The 12,709-nt window shown below is 59.2% G+C and overlaps 1 protein-coding gene across 27 annotated transcripts in view; it reads left to right on the top strand.

Annotated features, from left to right (window-relative positions):
* DYSF (dysferlin) overlaps positions 1-12,709 on the top strand; it is a 189,747-nt gene that overhangs the window by 104,097 nt on the left and 72,941 nt on the right. For all 27 annotated transcript variants that reach the window (XM_002709783.6, XM_002709780.6, XM_002709778.6 and 24 more), the window contains 3 exons: positions 3,712-3,805; positions 4,268-4,345; positions 11,394-11,575. In XM_002709783.6, the coding sequence (XP_002709829.2) occupies positions 3,712-3,805; positions 4,268-4,345; positions 11,394-11,575 (354 nt within the window). The remainder of the gene's footprint in view (positions 1-3,711; positions 3,806-4,267; positions 4,346-11,393; positions 11,576-12,709) is intronic.

The following is a 12,709-nucleotide window of genomic DNA, read 5'->3' as shown; positions in this document are numbered from 1 at the left end:
TGCAGGTAACCCCTAGATCACAGGTAGTAGTGAACAGTAGGAAGAGAATTGGGGTGAGTGTGAGTATTTGCCAATTTTTATTTTTTCATACCGTCACTTTGGTTGTGGGTTCGTATGATTTAGTTCTCCCTGATGGCTGTGTGGCAAAACGCTTGATCTCATCTGCTGCCCCAAGCCCTGTGAGCCGGCTCTAGCACCTGCTGCCCTCAGGGCTCCATGGGTCCTGTCTGCATGGAGTAAAGAGGAGGCTGTGGCCCCTAGCTGCAGCGGCCTTTCTGCCAGGCCTGTGGCCAGTGCTCTCGGGGCCCCTGCTGTGCAGTAGCAGAGCTAGTGTTCTCTAAAGTGAGTGAGAGGCAGCCACCCATGCTGGTCTGTTAGATCCAACCGAGACAGGGAAGGACGCTACGACCCTGAGATGCCTCTGTGGGTGCAGCTGCTGTGGCGCTGTCCTCTGAGTGCTCAGCTTGTGCCGTTTGCATACGTCCACCTCTGCCCTCCAGCCTCCACTCTGTAGGTGCTCAACCGGAGCCCTAGGTCCCGTTTCGGGCATGGCACCGTTGCTACAGGGAGATTGTGCATGGCACAGAAGGAGTCTCGATGGTCTCCATCTTGGCCTTGACCCAGTCAGGTGGGTGGAGGCGTTCTTGTAGGCTTTGGGGGTCTCTGGATGTCAGCCCTCAGCAGACTCAGGTGATTTGGCTGCTGGCTCTGGGCCCTCCCCAGGGGAGCCCTGCGGCATTCCGGAGGCAGAGCATTGCTCAAGCCCCTTGGGGAGCTGTGGCTCCAGCTGGGCAGCGGTGGGTTGGAGGGGGCCCAGTCCCCTGGGCGGGCAGTGGGATCCCTTACACAGCCGGCCCCGGCATGGAGTGCGTGGCCGCAGCCCGGGTGGCTGCCAGGCTCGGCCTGGGAGTTGCATGAGCTATGGAGGTAGGAATGTGATTGTGGGAAACTCAATGCCCTGGGTCTGGCCTGGGGCTGGGCAGGAGTGTGTGTGTGTGTGTGTGTGTGTGTGTGTGTAAGCGGGATGAGGGGTGGGTAGGCAGAAACCAGAGTAGCAGCCTTTCCTGCAGGCAGGCCCTGCACTGGGCTCACAGGGCTCTGGTGTGGGCACTCCCTGCTCTCCTTAGCTGCCACCCCGCCTCTCCTCTTCCTTCAGGAAGTCTTCCTGGATGGAACCTTCTAAGCCCTCCGGTTGCATCGCACCCCACAGATGGTGCCATCCTGGGGTGTGAGTCGCTGCTGGTGGGTCTTTTTTGTAGTAACAGCTTCGTGCCCAGAGCTTCCTAAAGGGGGAGACTGCTGTGTGGTGCACCCTTTCCTGTCCCTCGCCATGGGTCCTTGGGCCTGTGTGCCACACGTGTGGCAGAGGGCAAAGCCATGCTGGTGACACGCGGCAGGTGATGAGTCTTCACGGGGTGACTCTGAGGTGCCACTTGCTGGGCTGGGTGCTGGTGATAAAGGACCAGATCTCCTTGATTTCACGCACAGAGCATGAGTGCAGGAGAAAGACTAGGAGAGGCTGGAAAGGCGCTGCTGATTCAAGCCAGACAGTCAGGGTGTCCAGGTCCCAGCGATGATGGAGCTGAAGGAAGAGCTCAGGTTAGTTTGATGGAGAGGAGGAGTCCCTGTGCAAAGGCCCTGTGGCAGAGGGAAGAAGATGAGCTCAAGAAATGTAAAGAAGGTGAGAGAGGAGCGTGACAGCATTGTTTAGTGTGAGCCTGGAGTGATGAGAGAGATAAACTGATGCCACTAGACCTGCTGCTGAGTACCAGGTGCCTGCCGAGGGCGGTGGGTGTGTCATTTCACTGTGCCACTGCCTGGAAGCATCTTTGGTGGCTGTAACTCGGTGTGGCTGTGATGGCAGCCGCCCCTCCCTGAGACCCACACTGGGACCCCCAGGCTACTGCCTCTTGTTCCTGCCGTCTGAGTACTTGCTGTGGAGTCCCTGAGCTGCGTGCCGGGTGGTGCTCCTCGGCAGAGCCCCAGGCCGTGTGCCATGCTCTTAGCGCCTGGGTTTTCTACTCTGTGCACAGATGCTGGCGGGCAGAGCAGGTGCGCTGTGGTGCCGTGGTGAGTTCGCACACCGTTGTCCGGCTCTGAAACAAAGGCGGGAGTGGTCGCTCCGTGACGGCGCTGAGTACCGTGTAGCTGAGGCGATGGGCAGTGTGGGGCGAGCCCGTGTCCGTCCTGCCGTGCTCCAGGTTGCTGCTCCAGCGGCTCTTCCTTCCAGTCAGGCTGTGCTCCAGGAAGGTTCCTTTCCTTCCTTGTCAAGGCTGGCCACGCGAGGAGCGGGGCGGTGAGGGGGCGGGGCTCCCCTTGGGTTGTGCTCACTGACCAGTCTCAACCAGGGCCTCTTCGTGCTGGGAGCCCATGCCACGTGAGGGAGAAGGTGGGCGCACCCAGCGTCTGCGGCAGCCCAGGCTGTGAGGAAGGGCGGAGCCGCGGGGCAGGGTTGGGAGCGCTGCGTGGGGGTGCAAGGTGTGTATGAGGCTGTGTGGCGTGACTGAGGATTGTGTGAGGCTGTGTGAGCATGTGGGAGGTACGTGGAGACGTGTTGAGTGTGTACGTGTGATGGCGTGTGTGAGTCCGGGAAAGGCACGTTCCCTGGTTTGAGCATGGAGAGGTGGCCGGGTGCGTCCAGGCTGCTGAAGATGCATTTCAGAGGTTAGGGGCTGGCAAGGGTCTCTCCTGGGCCTAATGGGGCTGTGTGGAGAGCCCAGGTCCTCCAGGAAGGTCAGGAGGGCCAGAGCTATACAGATGTCGACAGCTGCACGGGTAGGAACTAGGGCAGCTGGAAGGGTCCTAAATTGGCAGCTGTCCCTTAGCTCGGCTGTAGCTGTGTAGTTGCCCTGCCTGCCCAGATACACGTCTTCCCAACAATCACTGTCGCTGTGAGCTGACGGCAGGAGGCAGGTCCTTACCTGTGGATGGCAGGTCGGGTGGAGGCTGGGCAGAGGCAGCACAGGCCCAGAGCCCGGGCAGCATGGGGGCCCTTGCAGTGGCTCCTCTCCCTGAAGGAAGTCACCCTCAAGGCCAGTGCCTGCAGTGGGCCTGCCACTGAGCTCCGCCTGTGACGTCCTGGCCAGCATGGTCTCTTCGGGAGGGGTCTGCTCTCATTGTCCTCAAAAGCCACTCATGGCTCAGTGGGTTGGGGCCCAGAGCTATGAGGACATGGTGACAGGGCTGACCAGCTTGGTTTCATGCGCAGCAGACTGACAGATTGGCTTCTGAGTCTGCTGTAGACCCACCCTGCCTCCCATCCTGCCTCAGCCTTGGTCCTCCTCACCCTCAGTGCTATGAGAACTGGTGAGAGATGGGGGGTGCAGTAGAGCCCCTCCCCGGAGCTTGGACCTGCTGTGCTGGCACTGCCTCTAAACACCCTGGGCTGGGGACCCGCTAGACCTGTCCCTCGGGGGCAGGTCCCCTGGTGGGTGTCCCCTGGAAGGCCCTCTAGGATCCTTCCTTCCACCATATTCTGGCTTCTGTGGCTGGAACACCCCCAGATTGCACAAGGAAGGCTGTGTAGTCTCCATGGGGAAGGGAGGATTCCCCATAGCCGTTTGTGGACATGACATTGGAGTTTGATGCTTTAGAGGGGGCGCACCCCAGGGTGAGATTGGAGTCCTGAGGGCCCAGAGTGATCTTGAGGCCTCTTGGCCCTGGGGACCTAACACTGGGGTCAGCATCCCCCATGACTGGCTTTGTCCCCAGGGCGGCGTGGTGGATGACAGGAGTGAGGATTCCATGTCGGTCTCCACCTTGAGCTTTGGCGTGAACAGACCCACGATTTCCTGCATCTTTGACTGTAAGTGTTGCCTGGGGGTGCCGATGGGGGTGTGACCTTACACTTCTGTCTGTGTGGGGTTCTGTGGGCAGGCTCGTATGCGGGGTCATTGGAGAATGCAGTCTGCTTTTTCATGGCTCAGTGTCTTGGGGTTTACGTGCGTGTCTAGATGTGTGTTGATGTGCGCATGTGCACACAGTCTCAAGTTTGAGCTCGGACATCCAAAGCTCTGGCTGCCCTGTTGTGTATTTGGCTCTTCCCCCTTCCCTCTCCCCATCAGCTCTAGCCTGGGCCAAGGACGCATCAAGCCCCTGTCTGCCTTTGAGTGGTGGTCTGTTCGTCCCAACCTGGTGCCCGAGTCATTTCTGTTGTTCAGCCCCCCAGTCTGCTGCCCTTACCGTGGAGAGACCCCACCTCCCCTCCAGCTCCAGCTCTTAGTCACCCAGCCCTTCACGCTGCTGTCTCTGTTTCTTCCTTGGGAAGATGGGAACCGCTACCACCTACGCTGCTACATGTACCAGGCCCGGGACCTGCCTGCGATGGACAAGGACTCATTTTCTGGTAGGTGGGGGAGGGGGGGCACCAGGGACTGTGGCCTCAGGGGACTTCTTGCCAGTGGGGGCCTGGCTGTGCCCAGTACTGTCGCCTGGATCAGCTGGTGTAGCAGTCACCCGTCCATGGCCTGCTCAATTCCCCTGCAGGGTTCTGTGTGGCCGACTGCCCCTCCTCCCTGAGAGCCCCTCTGGCCGTGGCTCCCAGGCTGCCACTCTGCCCCAGGTCTCCTGCTGCTTCTGCCACCCCCACCTGCTCCATTGCACAGACTGCAATTGATCGATGCATCTGCTCTGTCCAAAGCTGACTCCTGGCCACCCTGCCTCTTTTGCACCTCTTGCCTTGATCCTGGGGCCGGCAGCCATTTCTGACCCAGTCCTGTGGATACTGGCCCTGGAATTGCCCTCCTATCTGTTCCCCCCTCTTCAGTCTCATGCTGCCATCTCTCACTGGCCTCGCCCCTTCTCTAGGCCATTTGTTTCTTCCCTGGCTTCCCTGCTGCCTTCCACGCTACCCCTGACACACCTGGGCAGCTGCTCACTGCTTTCATGAACAGATGCTGATGGACAAGCCCCCAGCTCCTCAGCACAGCAGCCAGGTCCTGGGAGGCCAGCTCTGTGGACCTTGCCTATTTCAAATTTGGCTTGTTCCTCTGCCTCTGCCAGCTCCATGCCACCAGTCCTTGTGTTTGCCAAGCTTCTCCACGTGCGTGACTGTTCTCTGCCAAGAATGCATTCCCCTCCTCGTAGCCCAGAGAACTCCTCGCCATGCTTCAGGACCCTGCTCAGATGCCTTGCAACTCTTCTCGGAGCCGACTTGGTTGCTCCTTTCTCAGCCCTAGGCCAGCGCCTTGCTGGGAGCCCTCATGCTTACTGCACAGACTGATTGCAATCCTTTGCCACTACCTTCCCACGTTGAGCATGAGTTCCCGCAGGAAGGGGTCCTTGAACCTGGAGTGCTGGAATTGACCTTGCAAGCAGCCCCAAGAGCTCAGGGTGGGCCAGGTGCTTACTGACAGTGTAACCCTTGCTGCAGCCCTGTCTTAAAAGATGGGGGTGGAGGCTAAAAAGTAACAGACAAGTGACCCAGGGCAGTCAGCCTCCAGAGGCCTGCTGTTTGCTGGGGCAGGACTCAGTGCTGAGAGAGTGACATCCTCATCATGGAACACCCTACAGCTTCCCCCGATCTGCCTGTCCTCCTGCCTGGCCTGTGTTTTTCACCCCGATGTGGGGACTGCGCATGCTCGCCCTCCCCAGCAGCTGTGGTTCCCAGGTCCCTTACCTCCCCTGTTGCCCCATGCAGCCAGGCTCATGGTGGCTGCATTCATTTCTCATCCTGAGCGTGCCTGTCCCTAAAGCGTATTCAAAACCAGCAAGTTAGAATTGGAGGCCAGGGACAGATAGCTACGTGCGTGTGGTGACAACGTCCTGGGAAACTTACCCAGGATTCTGACGATCGGAACGTACCCAGAGGAAAAAAAGATATGGGCAAAATTCACAAGCTAGCTCTCTTCCTCGCCCTTCCAGGGACGGCGTGAGAGGTGAGGGTGTAGGTGGCAGGGTCGTGCAGGGCGGGCAGCCAGATGGGGCCCAGGCTCCTTGTCTTCTGTGGTCCAGCTGGCCGAGGACCCCACGGGGAGGGAACTCCTGCAGGGAACCAGTGAGAGGAGCCGGTGCTCACGTCTGGGGCAGGCCCGTGGGCCACATCACTCTTTCCATCCCGGCCCCACCCCTCCCCCAGATAAACCTCCCTTGAGCTTTGAGGGCACTGCCTCGGGCTTCCGCGGAGGCACTGGTTTCTGAATGAAAGGGCCGATTGAGCAGCTGCTGCAAAGGAAAACAGCAGCCGCGTGGGGAACCTGTAAAACCCAGAGTGTTTATTTTCCCTCCCAACCCTAAACCAAAGCAATTTCTCCCTGGGAACTGACCTGGGGCGGCTGGCGGCCGGCGGCTGTGCAGGGCCACCGGCTGGCCTCTCGGAGGAAGCTTGTGTGCGACTTGGAATGTCTGAGCCAGGAGGGTTGGGCACAGTGTGTTGCTGGTGGCACCTTCTAGCCGCTGGCCGCCTCGGGATGGGATGGAGCTGTCCTGTGGTCCCCTGTTTGGCAGGCCTCGGGGCTGCCTGGAGGCCAGGCTGTGTCTGTGCCTTCTCGTTGGCTAAGGATTGGAGTGGATGCTGGGAGCGTCGCAGCAGCACCTGTTGAGTAACACTGAACTTGGGAGAGGAAGGTGCTTGTACCGATGTTGCTGTGCGGGTGACCTGAGGCTTGCATCTGGGTGGGGCCATCTGCTTCAGTCCCCTGAACCAAAGGGAAGATGTTCATGGCACGTGCCTGTGTGTGTGTGTGGGGGGGGGGGAAGGGAGGGAGAGAGAGAGAATGTGGCCACCATAGCATTTCGATGAAGTGAAAACGTGGAGGACACTGTGCGACACAGCCAGCTACTCTGTGTTGCTGGCCCAGGGCTGTCCCTGCCTTGTGAGTGTCTGCTGCATGCGCTGGCTTTCCTGGGAACTGAGAAGCTGGGCTCGAAAGGATGTGGTGCTCTGCCTCCATCCTGCCTCCCTCCATCCTGCCACCCCTGTGGGTTGGAAGGGGTGACTGCCCTAGATTGCTGTTCCTCAAAGACAAGTGGGTATGGGGGCAGCTGTCTGCTTTGCCCCTCCCCAGCTGAAACTGCCGCATGCTTGCAGGGAGCCTCGGCTCTGCTCACAGAGCTGCCCCCGCCCCCGACGGGGGACCTTCCAGCACTTGCATTCCTTGAGCGTTGCTGGGCAGTGGACATGGGGGCCTGATTTGGCCAACCAAGTGTGGGAGATGGTGAGCTGGTCAGGTGCTGTTATTCATCTCTCAATAGGGGCCGGACGGCCTGTCCGGGAAGCTAAAGCTCTGTGCTCCCTTTGCCAGCCTTGTGGCCCCTCATGACACCTGTGCTCCAGTTGGATGGTCCTGGGGGTGTTCCCAACAGACTGGACCGCAGTGCTTCTGATGGGATGTGGCAGCCACACAGCTGGGGCCACCTCGTGGTGACCAGTGCCTGCGTTTGGCCCCAATCTGGGCTCTGTCCTGGCTGGCGGTGGAGATTGCTTTGGGGCTTCCTTCCCCATCTGTGCTCTGGTCCCGCACCCTCCCTCTCCTCCTCTAAGCAGAGCCTTTTGTTAAGGTTGGCGCTGGCCTGGGCAATCCGCGCAAGGAGCTCAGGAAGGTGTTTTCCAAAGTGCATTGGAGGCTTGTGAAATGCTTCACTTGCAAAGGGTTCCTTAGTGGGAGAGGCTGGGAAGCCCTGTGCGCCTGGAGATTTATGGGGCACAGGAGCACAGAGAAGCTCTGAGGCCTGGGCAGGCAGGAGCCTGTTTAACCAGTTGAAGCGTTCGGTAGCTCCCTAGAGAGCGCGCCACTTGAACACATGTTTTGGGAAACGTTGATCTGCAGGATACAGCCCAAGCTGCTCAGCACGGGTCCAGGGCCGTCCATGACCTGCCCCGGGTGCGCCCTTTCTCCCCTGTGCCAGGACAAGGTCTTGCTGTGCCCCCAGTGCCTGTGCTGTTCTTGGGGTCCCTGGCTGCACCATGCTGGCTGCCTGCAAGGTCCCCTTTGGCTTGGTCCGCGCTGGCTGCCGCCTGCTTTCTGAGACTCCAGGGAGGAGACTTGTCCTGGAGACTCGATGCGACCAGGCTGCAGTTGGGCACTCCCCGTCCCTGGCACCCGAACCCACCACTAGGAAGCTGCATCTCACCTCCTGCTTGTCGTCACGTGCCTGAGAGCTTGGGCTGGGTCCGGGTCTTCTTCATGCTGCTAGCACCATGCAACCCTACCCCGTGGTGGCCACTCTGGTGAATGAATGATGCGGTGTCATTAGTGCCAGAGCGAGCATCTTTGCACATGCAGCTTTTGGGGTTGTTGGGATGGTTCTCGGGAATGCAAGGAAAGGGACAGGATCAGGTTCACGTTCTTCAGGGCGCGCTGCCAGGTTGCTCTTTTGAAAGCTACTGACATGCTGCCGGCGGTGAAGGAGCGCACCCTTTGTCTAGGTTTTGCTAGCGCTGGGTTTTATAACTTTAAGTGATTGTTCTTAATTTTATAGGGAAAATATTGCTCTAGTATAGTTTTAATGTGAATTTCCTTGATTCCTGGCGCTCCGCCCCACCCTCCCTTGCGGGTACCTTCTATGAGGGCGACGTGGCAGGAGGAACACTGGACTAGGAGTTGGGGGGTCTGGCCCTGGGCCAGCCAGTTCGTCTTCTGGGGCCAGGCTGACAAATGAGGTGACACCATCTGCCCTGTCCCCAGCCCTGGGGTTGGAAGCTGTGTGGCAGGAGGCCCTCCAGGAAAGCCTGGTGTACTGGGAATGCAGAGGTCCCTCCCTGGAGCTCCAGGAAGGGCTGAGCAGCAGCGCCCAGCCCCCACAGCCCGGTGCTGGGCTCTGGACCCAGCTTAGAGCCGCCTGCCTGGGACGTGCTGCCCACTCCCTTGCTCGCTGGTGGCAACGGCGGTGTCCAGCAGAATCCCCGCGTGTCTGTGGCTGGAGCCTCTCCCTGTAGCTTGGGGTCCTGGGAGACTGCTCATGCAGAGGTTCTTGCCCCCGCCTTGGGGGGTGCTCAGCTGGAACTGGTGAGCCCCAGTCCCACCAGGAGGGGCAGGTTCTGCAGGTCCATCTGGCTTTCCTTCATCTGCACACCTTGCTGTAGCAAACACCCCCATCCCCTTCAGCTTGGCAGGGAGGGGCTGGGCCCCGTAGGGGAGAGGCCAGGCCCGGCACACAGTAGCGCAGTGTCTGAGGCCCCAGGCCTCCAGGCCTGCTCTTTACAATGCCTTTGTTGTGTGTTTTCCTCCCGTGGGCGGGTGGGGCACAAGTGTGGGTCTGGGTGAGTTTTGTTTGAAAGCCCACCCCCACCCCCAGCCCCAGCCCCGGGGGCTGAGCTCATTGCCTGAGCTGGGGGGTGGAGGGAAGGCTGCTGGAGGGAGTCGACCCGCTCAGGGGCCAGCGTGGGGGTGCTGCCAACACCAATACAGCGTGCATGGCGCTACAATGCCCAATTGTGATGGCTGTGTAAACGCGGCCGGCTGGGGCCCGCACGCTTATAAAAATAAAGCGCTGGGAAGCACGGGGGGCGGGAACGAAAGGGGCTTTGTCGCGGCCTCTAATACGGTTTTATTTATCGGAACGCGCCCTACTTCCCTTACTGGAACTGGGAGAGGTTCTCTGCCGAGCCTGCAGCTGATGGTATCACAGCCAGACGGTTTCATTAAATGCACAGACGCCGCTGGGCCCTGCCAGGGGCAGCAGGCAAAGGGCTCGTGGCCAGCCCTGCCAGGGCCTGTGCAGGGAGCAGGGAGCCCCATGCCAGGGGTGCTCCCGCCAGGTGTGTGTGGAGGGGGTGAGACATGCTGGGCATCTCTCATCTACCCTTCCTGTGCCAAGGGCCTCCCGTTGCCCCCTTCTCCCAGAATCAGGTTCATACCAACTTCCTGCAGGAAGCCCTCTGGGATTGCCCCTGCTGTGTTTTGTGCCTGATGGGTCCAGGTTGGCGGCTGCATCTTATTAGCCAAATCCAGCATTGTTCAGCCTGTGGCTGCCCATAGCTTCTGTCTTTTAATGTAGATGCCCTTCACCCTTAAAATCTGCCCTGTGGGTGACAGCCACCATTTGGATCCTGCTTCCTGCATCCCTTAATGGGAGTCCTGCCACTGCCCACCCACTCTTCCTACCTCTTCCTTGGTCACTCCCTGCAGCCCCTCCCTCTGCACCTCCTGTGCAATGGCCGTTGCTTGTCCCTTGGCGTCCTTGTGGCCATCAGCCTGGCTTGTTCTCTCCTCATCCCAGCCCATCCCCACTCCTTCTGAGGCTTCTGAGTTGGAGGTGGTTGCCTGTCAGGTCACTGAGGCCTCTTGAGGTCATATGGGGAGTTAGCGGCAGTGCCGGGGCAGGGCAGGAGGGAGCAGGATGCCAGCTGCATGGACTTGGCCCTCTTACACATCCAGCCTCCTGCGTGCCCAGACTTTCCTGTCCAAGTGCCCTCCACCTCTGCCACTTCTAGTCTTACAAGATGGTGACAAATGGAACCCTGGCCCTAAGCTGAACTCCTGTTTGGAGGGCCCTCCCCTCCAAGCCCTCAGCTCCTCTCCCAGCTGGGTCCCCTTAGACTTTGTGTTACACTGGTTTCCACTGTGTGGCCTTAGAGGGCAGCCCCAGCATCACCTGGGAGCTTGTTAGAAAGGCAGGTTCTCAGGCCGTCTGCTGAATCTGCATCTGTGTGCCCCACTTCCCTAAACTCTGCTCCAGTGGCACAGCCTGTCTTTGTTACTAGGCAGAATGACTTGTGGCTGGGGCTGGCAGGCTGGAAAGGGATTTGGTGACAGCGGGGATCAGTGGGGGCCTTCTGATTCCTCTCCTACCCCCCAATAGCCAAACAGCTCTTGGGTCTGTGTGCTCTCTAGCAACCCACTCCCAGCTAAGCCCTCACCATCTCTGCCGAGACCTTTGTAGTAGCCTCTAACTGGCTTCCTGCAAAGCCCTCCGCCCCCTCCAGTTTGTTCTCCCTGGGGCAGCCAGAGTGAGCTGGAAGCGCAGACCTGGCCACGTGAGCCTGTTGGCGTCCTGGAGCTCAGGGACCAACCTCGCTGCGTTGTCCTTCCTTCCTTGGGAGCAAGTGTTTCCCTGACACACTTTGCTGTGCTGTGTGGTTGTCTGATCCAAATTGTCATTTTGCATTTGTGTATTTTACATTTTCCTTCAAATTGTAGTCTCAGCCCCCAGCACCTAGCTCCTATCCTGACATACAGAGGCACTTAACAATTGCTTATCGGATTAGTGAATGAATGAGCAGACCGTTCAGGGACTTACTTCTTCCAGCTGGACTTCATTCCTGTGGCCTTCCAGAGGGGGAGGTTCCGTGCATCTCATGTTCGTTGTCAGGACCTGGCTCCCAGCCCTCCTCCCAGACGAGCCGGGAATTGCCCCTGGGACAGTGGGTTCCAGCCTGGGCGTTGCTGTCCCCAAGCAGGTGGCTGTCACCGAGCCTGCTCTGTGTCCTGTCTCCCTCTCCCCCGCCCATGCAGACCCCTACGCCATCGTGTCCTTCCTGCACCAGAGCCAGAAGACCGTGGTGGCGAAGAATACCTTGAACCCCACCTGGGACCAGACGCTCATCTTCTATGAGATCGAGATCTTCGGCGAGCCAGCCAGCATTGCCGAGCAGCCGCCCAGCATCGTGGTGGAGCTGTACGATCATGACACCTACGTGAGTCACCCGCCTCCCTCCCCTGCCCCTCACTGCCCACCCCCTGGAGGCTCCAGGGAGAGACGGCCGGTGAGGTTGAAGTTTGAGTCTCCGTGGACTCTTGGTTTCCCACCAGATGGGTGCTCCCCGCGGCTGGGACTGGTGGCTTCTCCCTGCACCCTGCAGGCTATGCAGCAGTTAAAGCTTTTTGAGAGTAATTGAGACTGGCTGGTTAGCACACGTGTGCCAGGGCAGACACGGCTAGTGAAGCGCCGCAGAGGTGGCCGCGGTGGAGCAGAGGCTGGGCTCCTCCTTCTCGCTTAGGAGATCCTGTGTGGTCCCTGCTGCCATCACCGAGCTCTGCGGATTGCACAAACATTTCTCAGGCGCTGGCTTTCCTGGGAGGAGGGGCCCCTTGCCTGGCATCCCCCCTGTAGCTGGGAGCTAAGACTCACCAGTAGAGCAGAGACTCCCCTGCAGGAGAAGGTGTGTCCCCAGGTCCCCCCAAACTCTGTGGCACAGGCAGAGCTATCCACTGGGACTTCCCGAGTTGGTGGAAATGACCCATGGTTGTGCTATCACCAGCATAGGAGTATTGGCAATGGGGCTAGCCTGAGAAGTGGAATTTCAAGCCTTCTTTAGTTTAAAACATTTTTAAATTTTTCATTTTATTTGAGAGGGAGAAACCGGTCTCTTCCATTCACTTCCCCAAATGCCTTCAGTAGCTGGGGCTGGGCAAGCTTGAAGCTAGGAACCCAGAACTCAATTCAAGTCTCCTGCATGGTGGCAGGGACCCAAGTACCCAGGGTGTGCATTAGCAGGAAGCTGAATTGGAAGTGGAGTGGGGACTTGAACCTAGAGGATTATGGTGTGGGATGTGGACATCCCAAGCGGTGGCTTGGCCATTGAGCCAGGTGCCCCCTCTTTAGTTTTAATGCACTACAATGTAGGTTTAAGTAGGCACCAGTGGCCAGTGCTCCTGCATTGGACAGCGCAGGTCTTGAAGTTTCCTGGAGGGACAGTGAACTGTGGCAGGATGGCGGGGAAATGTGGGATTGGGGTGTTGGGGCAGAGCTGTGAGTGGGAGACTATGATGTCAGGGGAAGGCAGCCCGGGAAGGAGGAGAGCACAGGATTGACAGAGTCAGCTGTTTGA

This window comes from Oryctolagus cuniculus, chromosome 2 (assembly GCF_051225735.1).
Source record: "Oryctolagus cuniculus isolate XC-2025 breed Fujian yellow rabbit chromosome 2, ASM5122573v1, whole genome shotgun sequence".
Lineage (NCBI taxonomy): Eukaryota > Metazoa > Chordata > Mammalia > Lagomorpha > Leporidae > Oryctolagus > Oryctolagus cuniculus.
Note: the sequence above shows the minus strand (reverse complement) of the source record. Positions and strands in the feature narration are given on the sequence as shown.